General features: G+C 32.4%; 1 protein-coding gene across 4 annotated transcripts in view; it reads left to right on the top strand.

Moving 5' to 3' along the window:
- Positions 1-19,450, top strand: part of LOC130672838 (uncharacterized) — a 117,152-nt gene that overhangs the window by 86,921 nt on the left and 10,781 nt on the right. For all 4 annotated transcript variants that reach the window (XM_057477598.1, XM_057477596.1, XM_057477597.1 and 1 more), the window contains exons 4-5: positions 1,588-3,459; positions 3,580-3,769. In XM_057477598.1, the coding sequence (XP_057333581.1) occupies positions 1,688-3,459; positions 3,580-3,766 (1,959 nt within the window). In that variant the 5' untranslated portion in view covers positions 1,588-1,687 and the 3' untranslated portion in view covers positions 3,767-3,769. The remainder of the gene's footprint in view (positions 1-1,587; positions 3,460-3,579; positions 3,770-19,450) is intronic.

Raw genomic sequence — 19,450 nt, 5'->3', positions numbered from 1 at the left:
ACCGTTGACGAAAGAATTCGAAAAAAAATTTTTCCTTGGTTTTTTTGAAATTTCTCAAAAACGGCTGAATAAATCAATTTCAAAATTCGACCAGCTTTAGAACTTGATAAAACGCGTCGATTGCCACCTCAACCATTAAAATCGGTTAATTCGTTCGCGAGATATCGTGGAAGAAAGAAATGCTAAAAAATGGTTTTTTACAAAACAATGGCATACAAAAGTATTTGCGAGCTCGAAGAGCTCGAAAATATATTCACAATAATGTTTTCGAGCTCAGTGAGCTCGAAAACAGCGGGAAGTTTTGGGGCTGGCCCGCAGGGTCAACTGACAGACCGATTTTTTTTTCAAATTTTCCCGCTCGATTAAATTAACGGCTTGGCTTTAGTAGCAACCGTAGTAAGGAAGAAAAAGGTTTATGAGGTTGCAGAGGTTATGAGTAGAATAATGTATGAAAAAGTATGTCAAATAGCTTCCTAGAGGCGCGTCTGTCACGATTGAAAGGTCATTGGTCACTAGGATTACAAACTATTGAGTCTGCTATCAGCATTTGTCTTCAGGGCCATCTCGGGTAATTACCAACGGTAATATTACTTCTATTCATCATAATAAGAGCATTATTAATCTTGAATAAATAAAAATATCTAACAGGAAAAAAAAAAAATTTACTTGCACTTAATTTTTCCCTAACTTACGGAATAGACGTGCATGTTTTAGACACCGAGACAAAATTGACCTAGGGCAATTAAATATGTAGCTTCCAGCTAAAGTTAGTTTACACTATTCTATCCGCAGGCCTCTCACTACGTAGACTAGTCTTGAGAGTAAATAAAAATAAAAATTATAGAAACCGGTCCCTAATTGGTACCCGAACTGAGCTAGTAAGCTCCGAGTATCAGCTGGAAGGCAAAATGTCGATCCCCGTTTTCAGATCGTGTTCTCTCGCGGATGAGCACGAGTTGAGGATCGGTGACGTCGACTGAAAAAATTGTAAAAATAAAATCGGTATACCCTTGAGCGAACCGTCCGTTGGAAAATCCACGGCTGAGGAAAACGTACTATTAGATCAATTATGTGTCTTTATAAGAGAATATGTTAAGTGTTGTTTAGTTATGGTAATTATCGACTAAATTCTACGATACTTGCTATAAATATACTTATTTACATACCGATTTTTAAGTAGATTATATATTGTTTTGGACGTTTTGTACAGGTTTTGAATAGGAAATTTACCGAGGATGCTATTAGAATAAGAGCACAATTCTGAAACGATTTTTTTAAAATTAATAGGCAGATTTTTAAAGATCGGTTTAAAATTTTGAAGCTTTTTTTATGTCATACGATAGAGCGGGAAAAATTATAACCACATTTCTATTCAATTTGTGAAAATGTAGGGGCTAGTAGAAGATATTGAGCCGATTTTTTGTTTTTCCGCCGATTTTTTTAGTTGTGTTGCAGATTATTTGTTTTGAAAGATAGATCGGTTGAGAAATTATCTGGGTGTTCAAATGAAATGATCATTTTTAATGGAAAAAATTATTATTAGGCTTACGATCGATAAATAAAGAAAAATTTTTTTGCTTGTTTCAGATGGGGTCTAGAGGTCGTTGTATCAAAGATCGTTGGAGCAAAATATCAACGACAAAAGAGGAAAGGACAATAGTGTATAACTGAAAGTTGATGTTGGGGTATGGCCGCTACCGACGGACAAATTGTCGTCGCTGCGGCGCGTTGGGCCGAAGAGGCGACATATTTGCGTGAGTTCGTAAGCAAGCATCGTCTTCCAGCAGTAATTAAGATAACAAAAGGCCAGTATGGCGGTCTGGGAGTCCCGACGTTGCCCGCGCCGAGTCTACAGAGCACCGCGCTCCTGGTGTCCGCTGGACGTAGGCGTAAAATAGTCGCCCAGGCGGTTAAAATCAAAGAGGGGCGTCGAGTAGTCGGTGTGGGACCAAGACTCGCGATTCCAGACTCCTACCACGGCTACTTCGAGATCCTCAGCGAAGAGGGTCGGGCCGTCCGTGGTATTGAGTCCGTCAACGAACTCGCACGCCGCTGCCCTGAAGAGGGCGCACTAGTCCGCGAAACAATACGCGGCATTGCCTGCAAACTCGACGATTCCAGCAACGTGATCGCAGAGGGCACCAGGAGTCTCCTCGCTGGCGAAACAATCTTGACAGCTGGTGAAGTTACTCTACCTGGCCGCGGGCGCTTTTTACGCTGCGTCGATAGCCACGGTGATAGCTTGCTCCTCAGCATGGAGCAGCGTGGCCGCTTCAGTGCACTGGCTCGTGAAGATAACATCAGCGGCGTCCACACAGCCCGTGCACTTCTCAGTAAACGGCTGCCCTTGACCGTTCGTTTAGTCTATGGGCAGCCACCTCGCGGTCTAAAATCATCTTCCCAATTTCTTCCAGAACTTCGTCTACTCTCAACCTTCGAAGAAGAACACATATTCGCGCTTCCACTCCAGCGAGAAGGAGCCGCAGTCTCGCTGCCTCTAGCAGCACCTCTTAAATTAGTGAAGGCTAGAAACGAAGACGTGTTACGTTCAATGACTGAATTTACACGCCTAGTCGACCGTTCTTCTCGCCTGGTCGCTGACGTCGCAGATCGCGCTCACGTTCTCGATGGAAGACTCGGTGAGAGCAAGCAGACCCGCCAAACAAGAAGTGCTGCGGCATTCTTACGTCGTTCTGTCAGTTCTGACAGTGCAAATAATCACCATCGTCACCATCATCACCACTACCATCATAATCAAAATGGCGGAGGCTTAAATGGCAACATAAATTTAAGTCTCGGTATTGGGCTGGGCCTAGGTCTAGGTCTAAGCGGAAACAGTTATCGGGATGAAAACCGCGTGCCCCAGTCCTATACCGAAGACTACGATGAAATAGATCAAATTTACGATTACGTACGTGGGTTCGCTCCCCTACCCAAGAGCGTGAGGTCGCCATACGAAAGTCCCGTCAGCAGCACGGGAACTGGCAACCAATTAAATAGCAGTTCCAGTCCCCCGCTGACGCCAATCACTGTAGCAATCGCTCCATTACTGGACGACCGGCCGGAACCTCCACCTATCGAGACGATTCCAACCAAGAAGATGCAAGCGGAAAAACGCACCAGGCGCGCGGTCAAAGATACGGGCACGCCACAAACTGGGCAACCGGGCACGCAAACTGGCCAACCCATGCCTAGAGTTGAGAAACCACCGCTGGCCAAATTGTACGTTAAAAACAGCGGAACTCAACGTGGCCGTCCGCTAATGAGGCAGAAGAGCGCGTCGCCTTTGAAAGAAACTCCTCCAGGGTTCAAGGGAGGCTCGCCGCTTTTTAATATTCGGTACAAGAGTCTGACTAATCTGCAACAAGCGATGGAACTTGATGGTACTCTTGATTCCAGTCATTCTGGCGGTAGAACCTCGGGCGATTCGGGAGCAGGCGCCAAGCTTCCAGAAAAAAGGTTTGTATGATATTTGATACCTTATACTTGATACTTAATACTTGCTACTGTTTCTTTATATCATCGGAATCGCAGAATCAGTTAATGCCAGTAATAAAATTAATGGACCTGCTTTTACAGATCAAGGCGTCTCAGCAGACCTCGCTCACTTACCAATCTCGTGTGGGAACTGCGCGGCAGCACAGTCGCTACCAGACCCGAAACTCCTCCTCCAGTTGTTGCGGCGCCACTGCCGGCGACTAAGTGTGGCGCGAGACTTGCTGTTACTGTTGTGGCGCCACGACGCGTTGGCACGCTCTACCTCTAACTCGTAAGTTTTTATTATTTTTTATCGTTACTGATTATACGAAGGAAAATTACTGCTCAGTAGGTTCAAATTATGGGAAATTGAAAGTTTTTTCTTTCTGTTGTTCCGATCAGTATTTACTTTGTTGGATCTTCAAAAAATTTTCAACAGAATTCCTGCAAAGCTATAAGTCTTAGCTACAATTTTCATATGAGATCGATTAAGTTTCGATCATTAGTTTTCGAGATATCGAATTCATAATTTTTAAACTCATAAATGTTAAGAATGCGGACCAGATTTATTGCAAAACTGAAACTTTTAGGAACAATTTGCATTCATAGTTTATCAAGTTTCGATCATTAGTTCTCGAGATATCGAAATCCAAAGACTATAAATTAAATCCGTGATTTTTCTTGTTATTTAAAATTTTAATAAAATATCGAATTAAAGGCGTGATTGGTAAGTAATAGTAGGTCATGATCGTTTAATTAAAGCGAATCGATGTAATTCTCACGGTCTGGAAAGATATAAGATGTCTCTTGAATGTTTGAATCTAAATAGAAGGTCCGTTATAGCCGGGTTCTAGCAATGTGTCAAACAAATGGACAGATAAAAAGTAAAATAAGTATAAAAGATGCGTTCCACCTAGTTAGCAATCGCTGATGCAAATCAACCGGGTGACCTTTCTCTTGGTATTGAACTTACTGATTCTACTCCCGTGGCACCCAAGCAAACCCGCCAGACCCAATCCTGGATAGTGTAGGATAGAATAGAACCAGAGAGAGAATGAATAAGACAATGAAATATACGATTTAGATCGCGGAGTCGTCGGGTCACTTGGAACGAATGCGTGACGTGATAAAATCAACTGATGAGAATTTGTGGTTGTAAAAGGACAGAGATACTGTAAGTCCTGTAAATTATGTAATGAATTGTTTTTTTTTAGATTTAATGCGTTTTTAACCCGACAAAAAGGGTCATGTTTACCGAGGGCGATGATTGCTTTGTAAGGAAATAGTTACCGATTTAAACGGAAGCCAGATTTCCCACGATAAAGCTATCAGTTAATCGTGATATGAAACTGAAAATCGATATCAGTAGTAGGTTTTTTTACGACAATTGAAAGAATGCTATGGAATGTTAATGTTTTTTTAAAATATCTCATCTCTGGTTGATTTTACGAAAAATTTGTATCTTATCTTTTTTGAAGAGCATTAAATTTCCTATCCAACAATGTCCTTACATACTGAAAAATAATCATTTCTCTAATAATTAAAGTATTTGAAATTTAATAATGATTTTAAAAAAAAACCATTCTCAGTTTTTTGAGATATCTTAGTTCCGGTACATTTGAGGGTCAATTCCTAAGAAAACTTTTTTGTAGAGCATTAAATTTTCTATCCCACAATGTTCTTAAATACCGAAAAATATTATTTACTCTATTGATTACAATTTTTGAAATTTAATATAATTAATAATGATTTTCAAAAAAACCATTCTCAATTTTTTTGAGATATCTTTGTTCCAGTACATTTGAGGGTGAATTTATAAGATACCTTTTTTGTAGAGCATCAAATGTCCTATCCAACCGTGTCCTTAAACACTAAGAAATATAAATTATTCTATTAATTACAGCATTTTGAATAAAATATATTTAATAATGATTTCCAAAAAAAGTTATTTTCAGTCGGTTTTTTAAAAATATTTTATTTCCGGTTGATTTCAAACATGTCTTAGACTTTTTTTTTGTAGAATATCAAATTTCATATCCGAATATACTCTTGAACATTGAAAAATTGATGGATCGCGGAGTGATTGGACAGGATAGCGCATACAGGACGAATTATCATGCTTTTTTTTCACGTACATATTACATCTGCTTGGTTAACTCTATTCTTAACCACTAACTAATACGTGTATAATTAGTGTTAATCTATACCTAGCTCTTCCATTCGTATACCTATCAATATTCCTAATAAAACTAGTAATCACTCTATTAATTACAGTCTTTTAAATTTAATATAATTAATAATGAATCCAAAAAAAAATTACTGTCAGTAAGTTTTTTCAAAATATCTCATTTCCGGTTGACTTTAACGGAAATTCTTATTACACTAATTTTATAGAGCGTCAAATTTTTAATTTTTTGACCTGTGTCCGCTTTGAAAATTTTTTTATTTCCTATCAATTGTAATGTTCCCATTCTGCGCACATAAAAAACAAAATCAAATAAATCGTCACACGCGTCATTTCGTCATCGAGATTGATTGACCACGCCCCAGAATTAGCTTCAATAATAATTTTCTCAGCAAATATACTCAACCCAAGACTCGTTCCATCTTATATCCCGACTTCCTGGATTCAGTTGCCGTTAAATATCACAGGATACAAGATAAATTTAATAATAAATAATTAGTCATTTACATTTTGCTTCTTCCTCTTTTATCCCGATACGAGTCCGATAAAAATGAATCTCCATAAACTAAAATTGATAACTTCCCGGAATAAATAATATTATTACTCACAAACATAAAACAATCCACAAAAAGTAACCACAGTTAAAACCCATCGGAATGTATCGCGACTTACGCACCTTAAAAATAATAATATTAATAACAATAACAATAATAATAATAATAATAATAATAATAATAATTTAAGTGTATGACGCATTTAGAATACGGCCAACAGTTTATTAAATAATTTAAACAAAACATAAACCATAATAATAAATAAACAAGTAAATATTGAGAGGCAGTAGTAGTCAGTGACTGTAATGTGCATGTGAATCCTTAGTGGAAATAACGGACAGACGAACAGCAGGACCGGATTCTTGGTGAAATATGCATAAACACGTTGTGCTCACAGCAAATACAACGGGCACGGTGTCTTGTTGTCTTATTCAACAACTACGTAACACAGATCTTTTTATTCTTCATACTGTCATATATATATATACATATAAACTTGTACAACTTCCCGTTTATTTAACAAATCCGCACTTCAAGTTGACCCTAAGGCGTTTTCACTTTTTTTCAGATACAATGAAACAAATCTATTTATTTCTTTGTATATATAATATATATTGTCAAAAATTTTCGGAATAAATGCGAATTCAATCCAGAGTGAATTACTGAGTCAAAAAAATAACTTAAATTTGACTTTTTTTGACTTAAATGATACTAAGTAAGTCAAGTTAATCAAAATCTAATGTTTTTTTCGTACGTTTTGACTCGCTTGAGTTATTTTCGAATTCACTCTGAAGGAAAGTTCATTTTAACATTGATAATTTTTCACTATACCTGCACCGAAAGTTTAAATTCCTGCCCTGTTTAAAGAGAAGAAAGCCGTTCTTGTCTTTAACAAGAAAACAAATTATGAAAATTAGCGCATGCGCCATTCTTCACACAAACAGGCAAAAATTTAAAATTTCAGGTACAGGTCTGGTGAAAATCTATGTACACACCAAAAGGGAAGGCAGAACGTCCCAATCCGCGTGTTTGTCACCCTTGCTTTCGGCTCGGGTAGGCAATTATACACACGGGTTAAAATGTCCTACTTTCCGCTATTGGTATGTAATAGTCTATTACTGTACATTACAGTGAAATTGGCATGTAACAAAATTTACTTATAAAAAAGTAATGATCGAAAATTTTGACATAAAAGATGACCAGATTTATTTAATGTCAATTTTTTAAAAGAATTTTTATGATATTTCATATAAAAACTTTAAAAATTAAGTAGCCCAGAAACAATTGGACAGAACCAAAAAATATGCCAGTGTAATTTTGGTAATGTATGATATGATCAGAGTTATTATTCGAATGATAATGATAATGATAATGAGGATGAAAACTACCTAAGAGTTGATTATGCGTGGGCGTAGACCAGTAGCTAAGTCTGGGTGCACGGACGGTTGATCGGCCTGGTGGACCGTGACGTGGGCAACCACTACCACTTTATTATTATTAATATTATTATTATTACTATACTCTACTACTGTACCGTTGAAAATTATACTAGACTACGCGGCTCGGTTTCTTTTTAAAAAAAAATTATTTACATACATATAAAAATATATAGATATGGGGCATTCTACGCCAAATCACCAAAGTCGTGGACTCGATCATTATTTATTTAGACAATTTTTTTACAAGTTATAGTACTTTTTGAAAAACGCATCCATGATTTTTTTCGAATCTTTATATCGCTTTTCAAAAAGTTATGAATTTTTGAAAATGTCGGATGAAAAATTTTAAAATGTCCATAACTTTATGAAAAATTTAGATCACTATATAAATTCGTACATCAATTTTTTCAGGCTTAAGTTAACTTTCAACAAAAAATATTTAAAAATTTGATAATTTTTTTATTTCCATTTTTTTTTTATTTCTAAAAATAAAAGTGCAATTTTCAAAATGTATAAAATTTTTTTTCCGTTGAAAAAAATCTCAAAAATTTTGAATAGTGTGGAGAAAATTTTGAGGCAGATCCGATGATGCGATTCCGAACCGTTCTACTTCTTTTTTTTCAATTAAAAAAATAAAAAAATTTCTGCTTCCAATGCGTCAAGTTTTTAATGTGAAAAAGTTATTATTACTTATTACCGAATAATATGATTTTCTAATTGAATAAAAACATATTTTTTATGAATAGAAAATTTTTTTTTCATTGTAAATGGAATGGCCCCATATATACGATAAAATTCTGTGGTCTGGATTATAAAGTAAATTTAATTCTTTTTTATTTTCTATTAAAAATTTACTCCTATTATAATTTTTATTATTAATACATAATGATGTATGATGTGATGAATTGAAGTAAAAGTTGATAAACGAGCTCACTAATGAACTAATAGTATAAAATACTCTATTAAGTAATGAACTTGACTCCTACGTATTGAAGTAATAATAAAGTTTATTGTTTGTTAAAAATAAAAAATAAAAAAGTGGGCGATGTTTTGAGGAACATGACAAGCTTTCACATTTTATTATCATTCAGGCGGAAGTAACAATAAGTAGGTGGATAAAGAACCCGAAAACTCGGTGTTCAATGTTGTGTCGAATTAAATTTTTTTTTTAAATAAAAATTATATGGTTAATTTATATTTTTAAGGTTAAATATAAATTCAAGTTAAACCGAATAGTTGTCAAAGGTCTGAAGTAATTTGGGAAAAATAAATGAAATTTAAATAGCGTGGGATTTTTAATTTTTGTTCAAGTAATGTTCATTTCAAGTGACTAATCGATGAATTCATTCATTTTTTTAGTGTCAATTAGCATTGACAGATACGGAATTTTATGCTTGACAAAAGTAGTATAATACAATTTTCTGTTAAAATCAACCGGAAATGAGATATTTAAAAAAAAAAAACAAAGAGGAAAATTTTTCCCAATTTTGATCAATTATTTACACTTTAACTATCTGTAGTTAAGGGGAACCACTAGCGTGACCGCCTGAAAAAAAGATGATTTTTGGGAATTTTTTTAAAGAAAACAACTGCATGAAATGTTTTAATGTTTAAAGGATATATAATGAATACAAGATATCAATGAGAGAACAATTTATTTGAGCCAAATAAATAGATTTATTTGACTGAACAAAATCATTTATTTCATTCAAATATATATTTGTTTGTAGCTAACAAATGGCGCTACAGTGCCACCATTCAAATACAGATTTGTTAACTATAAACAAATCATTATTGCATTCAAATGAACCATATCTTTGTCTCAAATAAGTATTGATTGGGTCCATTCAAATATGGGATTAATTTGCCTGAAAAAAATCTTATTTGGCTCAAATAAATTTTTCTCTTAGTGTACAATTTTCGGACCAAAAATTCAAAATTCAGCGAGTTATTCACAATCTCCCAACGCTCCAAAAAAAGTCCCCCTACTGCTGCAGTGATAGCGATCTTTACAGTACCTGAAATCAAAAAAACCAAAACATGTATTAAACTCGAAAGTATTTTCCGTGCCATGACCCTCGGGCTAAAGAAAAAATTGAAATAGAACAAAATGACGGAGTTTTTAAATAAAAATTTCAAATTTCGCGCGAAAATTTAATTATTTTTGGCCTACCAAAATTACATTTTTTATTCGATCGAAAAACTGGAGGTTCGCGGTACGTAGAAACATATATAAAAGAAGCTGCAACTCGAATTAAATCGATCAGATCGGAAATTTTCCGCTCTATAAAAAAATATCCGGACAATTTTTCAAAATAATCAACTGCAACTAAAATAATTCCAAAAAACAAAGTATAAAAAACTAAAACTCAAAAATAAATTCAACGACTAAGTAAAAATAACAATAAATATTTATTTGTTCCATTGCCCCATATTACTCGATTACAGTACCTACAAAGTATATGTAAAATATATATTTACGTTAATAAATAATCTATAAATCGTTTGTTATTGAATGTAATATTGATCAATAACTTATATGCCAATAACTTATTTGTTATCAAGATATTACTGTCAACGCAAAACTAGAAAGTTTCAATTTACTCTCTGTGAACATGTCGATTGATCTAGGTCACGAAATATTTATTACATCACAACACAATCCGATCTTAATTTTTTCTTTTTTATTTAACTTTATATTCTATTATATTTAACCGTAACGCAACCAATAATTAAATTTTTTTTTTCATACCACCGGTCAAACAATAAAAATAAAAATAAAGTTTAACGTTTCGCATATTATTTTTTAATATATACTAAAATACCGGAAACTGGATAATTGAGACGTGTGATCTAGCTAATATACCGTAATACTAAATACTTATTCGTAGAATAATAAATTTTATTGAACTTAAAAGTTTTCAAGTTGATTGAAACTGAGGTAAAATCATTAAATCATAAGTATAGTTTTACTTGATAAATTACCACCTAAAATAGTATGTTATTAATTTTATAACTTGAATAACGTCATATTTTATTATTATGATTATTATTTTTTTAAAAATTATAATAGATAATAATTATGATAATTAATTTTTATTCATTAAATAAAATTTTCTAAATAATTGCGTATATTTAGTTTTCAATTATTTTCTTGGCTGAAATGATAATAAATATTTCTGTAGGGCATTAAATTTATCAATTACACATGCTCTCTTTATTAGAAAAAAAATTTTTCTGTTGGTTTTCTGATAATATTTCATTTCCGGTCGGTTTTTGAGAAAAATTATAAGAGACCTTTTTTGTAAAATACAAAATTTTCTATCCGATTATGTATATAAACATTCAAAAATATTAATTAGCTTAGTAATTATAGCCATGCAAACTTTATTTAATTAATTATTTAAGAAAATTAACTCGAATGGGTTTTAGAAAAATATCTGACTTCCGGTTGATTTTACGATAAAAGTTGAAGAAACCTTTTTTGTAGAGGATAAAATTTTCTATTTGCCGATGTTTTTAACCTTACAAATATACTTACCAGTCCCTTAATTACAGCAGTTAAAACGTTATTTAATTAAAAAAATTGATATAGCAAAAAAAAAACCGTTAAGTACCGATCTTGATTCGATCTCCAGCTAATCGATATTCAAATCTTCAGGGCGTCGATAGTATGTTTGCTCTAAATAACGGTTAAACCGTTATCTCTAATTTACAAGTACTAAACATCCAGTCTGATCCATTCCATAAAATCTTTTAACAAATCCGCGATTCTAGTCATCGCTGAAAATTATCATCATCATCATCATCATCATCATCATCATCAATATCATAAACATCCATCATTCTCATTAAACGTACTCTTTCAAGTCAACAAAACCTTGAGGTCTGATCTCAGATGTCTGAAGTCTAAAGAAAACTTTCATCCAATTCATTAAAATCTCATTTATTAATATGTCCAAATTATAAATCAAATAAAGGCCAGAGTTTCAAAAAAAATAAATTGACAGGTGAAATCTAGATTTATAAATAATACTTAAATTTTTTTTTATTTCATCTTTTCACCATTAGGTGTCATGCTAGATTTGGGTCAGTGTTAAAATCGAGTTCCATTCTTTCGACCATATATATATTTAAAAGCCCAAACAAAGCATAAAGACTGACTGCTTAAACCTTAAGCCTAAACCTCCATATCTTGATTTATAGACCGACGAAAGACTCGTAACTAAAAATCACCAAATTAGTTCGCTCGCTCGTTAAAATAACTAAATAACTTCAAGTCGAAGCTCGAGCTGGAGCTGAGTCTAAAGAGCTGCCGTGGATAATGTGAGATATGAGAATTGAGGATCGAGTTATAGAGGGTATTGAGGGATCTTTATCCACCTGGTCACCTGGTCAAACCAGATGTTGAATGAGAAATATTTACTGGCGGTTTTGTTCCTGGAATTAAACAAGTTTGGTGATAGTTTTTTTTTTTTATTTTGGATGCTGATCTAAGATCTGAGATGTCTTTTGCGTGTGAACTGAAGAATTTTGAGAATATGATGTAGATTGTAGCTTATTTAGATAGGAAAAGGTTTTGGAAATTGAGGATTGATTTTTGGAAGTTAGCTGGACAGTGTGAGGGAAAATTTTAGATGAGATTTGAATTTCGGTAGCTGTTAAATTTTTAATTTTAATTGAGGAAAGTGTGGATGGGTTATAGTTTTAGTTGGGAAGAGTGGGTTGGAGTTATAAGTTGGTAAGATGAATTTTTGAGTTTAGAAGAAGGAATAAGAAAATTTAAACTGAGGGTGCGTAGTAAATTTACAGTTTTGAATCAAATTGCGAGAATGAAACGAAAATTAATTGGTGAGTGGTAAAAATTTGAGCTGCCTAAGTTTCGATTGAGTCAAATCGTAATTTTGAATAGTCACTTTGGACACTAATAATCGGAAAACAGATAATTTTGGTACAAAAAACGTTTGGCTCTAAAGGCCCAGCGTATAAATTGAATAACTTAGAAACTACTGGAGAAAAATAAGTCGAAAAGTATAAGTTGTAGCTAAAGTCTGATTTTTACGATAGAGAAATAAAAAAATTTTCACTTCTATCCCTCGACTTATAAATTGTAAAAAATATTAAAAAAGTGAAATAACTAAATAAGTGACGATTTAAAATTCAGTATCTTGAATAACTAATGATCGAGAATCAATAGATTTGTGAAAACTGTAGCCAAAAGTCTGATCTCTCCACTGAACCAAATCCCAGTTTTTCTTCTCGATTCTACTCACAATAAATTATTAAAAGTTTTTCAAAAATCCCTCAAAAACCAAGCAACGCAATTACAAACTTCTTTAAACCCAACCTCATTCACTTTTTCCCCCTTCCATTTAACAAAACGGAAATACTTATAAAAATATTTATTTTTCATCACCAAATGAATATCAATACCTCTCATTTCTTGTTACCAAACAAGATGACCAGCAATTCTCGTTATGATAATTTACCTGCGGCTTCTTATAAGAAAATAAACTTGCCAACAAATACTAAACTGCCTTAACTTTTACTATACTAGTTATGTTTGCTATGTTTTTAGATAATACCTACACATATATGTTTATTTTAAATACCGTAAAGTATATTTTCTTATATATTTAACTCAATAGAAATAGTTGTAGATACCTAATTGCATGTTTCATTTAAACTATATATGTATAAGAAATAGTTATACGCACTTCTCGAATCATCATAGTAACACGAATAAATAAATAAATATATATATATAAGATGCATAGGTTATTGTCGCGAATCGCAAATGTTAGTAGCTGACAGCAACTCGTTAGTTGTTACCCATGAGTAGCTTTTTCTACTCCTTATGTATATCCAAGCATCTTACTTGCACCTATAACGGCAAATGCTACTGTTCTTGTCTCTTAAAACTTCTCTTTCTGTTTGATGTTCTTGTAGGATCCTGATATTGATACTAGTACTACTACTAGCAATAGTAAACCAGTCTTCAAGTAAAGTATATGCGTACAAACCCATGCATTTATAAAGCTCAGCTATTTTCCACTATCTACATTTAACTTTACCTGTCAATTTTCAAATTCAAATAATTGGCGCTCAATTCGGAAAATTTAAGAAAAGAATTTTCTTGTAAGTTTAATTCAAATGTAGGATCGAGTGGAATTTAGTTTTTTGTTTTTTTAAGCAAATTGAAAGCCAGTTGGACTTTTTTCCTTCCCGCTAAGAAAATTGGCAATTTAAAAAAAAAAAGGGAAATTATTGGGATGCATTCGGAAAGGCTCTAGCTTTAGCTCTCGCTATATGGCAACGTTTGGCTAGAGCTAAAGCTAGAGCATTTCTGAATGCACCCTTGGTTTCGGTCCGATTTTCAAAAACTGAGTTTTAAAATCATTATTTTTGCAAAAACGATTTTTCGATCCGATTTATTAATAATATTTTATTTCCGGTCGGTTTTAGAGCAAAAGTTCGTAAAATCTTTCTTATAGAAAATCAAATTCTCTACAACTTTCCTTCATACATTTTTTACATATCTTCAATACTTGGCCCACAATTTTTGCTAAGCTCAATAAATTTTCCAATAACCGACATAATTTCTAGTTCCCGCGAAAAAAAAAAACTAAAAATTTCTCAAGTCTTTAATTAATTAATCAATTAATTTATTTAAATGAGATAGCATTATGAATATATACATACATAAAATAAATATTAATATAAAGCGGAAGTGAGTAAATATAACCGATAAATTTCTATTTCTCACGATTTAGAGGCGGGGACTTTATGAATCCTATTTAAAGTGATAGTTATCACAAAGAGAGTACTCTTTATACTCGCGACTCAGTACTAGATTGCATTAGTAATAAATGTAGAGTTAAGTGTATCTCGCGACTCAATTTAGTATTAAAATAAACTCTTATACTTTTGTTATTTTATTATTTATGTTAAGTAATATGTTTATATATTTATGTATATACATAATAAAAATAATAATAAATATAGTCTCTTGGCGAATCGCCTTCCGGGTTAAGTCGTAACACAGCCCAGACAACAATAAATCGATAGTAAGCGTAAGCGTAAGTCTATACATACAGTACATGGTTAAGTAAAAGGTATCTCTCTCTCTTTCTCTCTCTTTTTATTTCTTTAATGGAGACGATGTACTTCCTCTCCTCTAGCAAAATCTCGCTTTCATTGGGCGTGCACGACTTTCACGTTAAGTTACAAACGAAGACTCTCCCTCGATTTAAATAACAACACAATTATTACGAGCAAATTAAACGACGAGATTTAGCCATCTGATTTTTTTATCATTTGCGTCTGTCCGCTCAATGGGAATCATGTTAAATCGTAGTAACGTGGGATCTAAAGTGACAATTCACAAGTTCCTTGATTGCACACTTGTAATTTAGGATTAATTAAATATTTACCTAAATTAAAGTACTAAATCTGATAGGAAATGTTATGCTCTACAAAAAAGATTTCTTACAATCTTTCTCTAAAATCAACCGGAAGTCAAATAATTTGAAAAAAACAAACTTTAGTTATTTTTCAAAAATTAGACGTAACTTTAACGTTCTCAACGTTTTGAACGTAAATTGAACGCTTCTAACGTTTTGAACGTATATTTGAAGTACCTAAAATGTAACTTCGTAATTTTTTTGCTAAGCTTTTATGGCTACTGGTATCTGTCTTAAAAGCCAGGTGGGGGCACTCAAAAATTTTGAGGGATTGACGTGATTATAATCCAGGAGTACAAAATTGATGAAAAAATTTGTTGGTATGCTTATATTTCCTTATAGTATACTCTCTAAACTTGAAATAGTTAAATTTTCACTGTTTTTCCCAGTGATCAACTGGTTCACTGGAAAAAAAAGTGAATTTTATGTATAAATAGTGAAAATTTTACTTTTTACACAGTAGATTTAAAACATTACTTTTTTAAATCACTGGGTAAATGAGTGTATATGCTCTAATTCCAAGTGGTCGACTTTTAGCTGCGGCAAATAGTAGTATACACTGTGAATTAGTGATAATTCACTATTTCAGGTTTAGAGAGTAAGTCTAACTAAGTTTTAATTACGTTTTGGATTCGTAATAATTTAATCTGCGTTTTGAATAAGTTAAAAACGGTCAATTTAAATTTTTAATGTCTAAAACGTTAAGATTATGTTCAAAAAGTTCAATTTAAAATTCAATATTTCGACTCGGGAACTGTGTGGATTTCAAAACATTGTAATTAATTAAATAATTTACATTTTTTCCTGTTTAAAGAATAATCAGTTCGAAAATTTCATGCTCTACAAAAAAGGTATCTTATAATTTTTTCTTAAAATCAACTCGAAATGACATAAATAAGAAGAACCAAATAAAGATATTGATAATAAAATGGGTATATTAAAATAATGTTGACAATAGTAATGAGTAATAAGTAATAAGTAATAAGTAGTAAGTACTGGTAGTTAAAAATAAGCAAAAAGGAGGTTTACAAACCGTAACTCAGACAAGAAATAAATAATAACTAGACATGACTACTGTTTTATGCGTATAATAGTAAAAGCTTTAAGTAACATTAGATCTTAAGTAATTATCTATCAACACTTTTCTACAACATCATCATCATTATCGTGATTATTATTATCTATATGAGCGTTAGCTGAACCGTTAAAACAAACTAAAAAATAATTAATTAAACATTATTTTTATTATCGCGGCATAAATTAACTGTTTGTTGTTTTTTATGTTTAAAGGGTTAAAAGTTATAACTCAAGGCTATCAGAAGTAAGAGGCTGTTGTATAAACTTGATGCCCAATAAGTAACAACATATCCTAGCTTTCTTCCATATATTAATTCAAAGCTTGTTCAACGTGTTGCTGCTTCATCTTCTTCTTCTTCTTCCTTCTTTTTTGTATCCTCTTATGCTTATTCAACTTCCACATCTACTTCTTTTACACATTTCTTATCCCATCACCTAGACCTTTTTATGCTTATAAGGTTTTCATAGGCTAGTTTATTCTCTGTGTGTTTTCGTAACGAGCCTTTACTTTTTCAAACTAAAAAAACTTGAGCGCTTTTCAAAAAATTTATAATTTAACCAGCAATTTTTTTTGTAAATTTATTGTAAATCTATAACTTTTACTTTTCACTCGATATTGTAAGTAATAAAATTTCCTACAGAAAAGGTCATGTACAATTTTAATGTAAATTTAATAGTTTAGAAGTAATTAAACACTTTACGCACAAAGCGTTAAATATTTTCTACTCTTACAATTTTTGAATCAAAATTGATTTGAAAAAATTTGAGGTGTGAACTTTTTGACTTACAAAATTTTTCGAATTCAAAGCGAATTATAAAAAATTTTGATATTTTATAAACTTTGAGTCAAAAATCTTATTTCGAGATGATTTCTTCCGGTTATTTTTTCAAAACTTGGTCCTTAGATTTGACTAGTCGCGATACCGAATATTGTAAACAAAGACAATGAAGCTTTCATCAAATATCAGTGTACTAGAAGACACATTACTTAAGATGATCGGCATGATTGTAATGATAGAGCAAGTTAAAAAACAAACGTTGCACGTGCACGTGGGCGAGTACAGCTAATATGTCTTATAAATGTATTGTGTCACCACAATTCAAGTCTTAAAGCCTTCTGGTGTGTCTAAGTGTGTTCAAGAGTGTATATGTGTCTCTGTATGACTAACAAACAAAGCATTGTCGCAATCACACGACCCAGATCAAACAAACGCTCGCACCTAGGTCTAGGGTCTGCTTTCATAGACTGGCTATAAAATTATAGTCTTCTTCCATGTAGGAAGTATTGTCTCACTTCATTTTTTTTTAACTTACCGCTAAGAAAATTTAAATATGTTTTTTTTCTTTTATTATTATTTTCATCATAATTTTATAAATTTTATTTTCAAAATAAAATTGCCTTCATTTTTATAGTTTTCTTCCAATCAAAATTACTTCCAGATTTTTAGATTTACACGGAAATTTCTCGTGACCTTTTTTGTAAGGAAATTAAATTTTTTACAAAATTTGTTTTTATACATGCTGATAATTTTATAGTAAACAGAAACGTGGACAATATCATTAAAACACTTATATGATTAATGTTTTTTTCCAGCAAGATATTATACTAGGTTTCAAATTTAAATGTTTTTATCGCGGTGTTTGACTTGTGCACGAGTAGTGCTTATTTGCATTTGATGTACGAAGTTAGTTTGTAACCGTGTAAGCATTTGCTGGTGTCATATAATAATAACGAGAAATATTGTCATTTTTATTTTTTATAACCCAGGTCAAAAATAAAACTTGAATTAGACTTGGTTTAACCAAGTCGACATTTAGAACCGTTTTTCACAAGACAAACTTGACTTTTTTTTACGAAAATATGAAATACTTGAGTTTTCGCCTCGGTTTAGGCTTAGTGGGCTTACTTAGCCATGATTTAAGACGAAAAAATCTAAATAAAATCGAAATTGACTCCACGGAAAAAAGAGCAGTTGAAAAATTACAGTTTCTACAGTGAAAACAGGCCTTCGAGGCAAAAATCTTTAAACATTAAAGCTTAAACTGTAATTTTAGAAATTTGTCATACACTGTAAAAAGAGCGGTGTTAAAAATGGACTCGTTTTAACTCCGCCCGGTGTAAAAATGAAATTACACCGGTGTTAAAAATACCGGTATTAAAGCAGGGTAACCGGTGTAAAAGCGGAGTGATACCGGTGTAAAAGCTGGGTAAATTGCGCCCGCTTGGAGTATTAACTTTAAAGATTATCAAACACAAAAAATGTCAGTTCTTTATGAAAATTAATAAAAAATATCATTTATTAACAAGGATAGTGATTGAGTAAGTAAAAATATTCACAATGTAAAATATTTTAACACCGGTAAAGAATATCTACACCGGCGGCGGCGTTATTTTAACACCGGTCTAGAATATTTACACCGACAGCGGTGTTATTTTAAGTATAGGGCCTTGTATATACATCTATGAGAATCGATCGGATTTTTTAAGCAGGGTAGAAACTTTTGTCCATGTTTTTCTCTTCAACAAATGAACATTTAAAAAAAATGATAACCTAGATTGCTAGATCATAGAGTAACCCACCGAGCTTTGTACTGTATTTTCCGGTTAGAGGTTTTTTTTGAGAGAAAAACTTGGACAAAAATGACTATAAAACCTCTTTAAATAGTAAAATGTAGTGTAAGTAATTGTACAAATAAGCTGATCGAAGCACTGAAAAATTAACCAAAATCCGGTTGTCGTAAGAGTGGAATTTTTTTCGTACTGCATAACAATCATTACCATCAGAGACAATAACTGTTACCATATAAATTGTAATAATTACTACCGGATGATAATTACTATTACTATTGATGTATTATTAAAGATATTATCATGCGGTTGTAATATTTATCATGTGATATAACTATTAATAGCTAGTATTGTTGTAGTAATTATTAATATATTGATTAAAGTGTGCTTTGAGTACTAACATATCATATCGTTAAAATTACAATAATTATATGATTAAAGTGTGTCGTACAAAAAAGGCAACTTTTACTACAATGTGATGATAATTAGTATCATAAAATTTTCAGCGTGAATAATTTTCACGCATCTCCAATCTTGAAGAATAATAGGGAACAAAAAAAAATGTTTGAATATTTGGCTGTTGGTTTTCGGGTATCCATTTTATCTGGGAATCGTCTGGGTTATTGGACCCAGAGAAACGTTGACCAAGAAAACCAAGAACGTGGAGTAGAGATACTTGTTGGTTT

This window comes from Microplitis mediator, chromosome 8 (assembly GCF_029852145.1).
Source record: "Microplitis mediator isolate UGA2020A chromosome 8, iyMicMedi2.1, whole genome shotgun sequence".
NCBI lineage: Eukaryota > Metazoa > Arthropoda > Insecta > Hymenoptera > Braconidae > Microplitis > Microplitis mediator.
The sequence above is the reverse complement of the archived record's forward strand: the minus strand, read 5'-3'. Positions and strand labels throughout refer to the sequence as shown.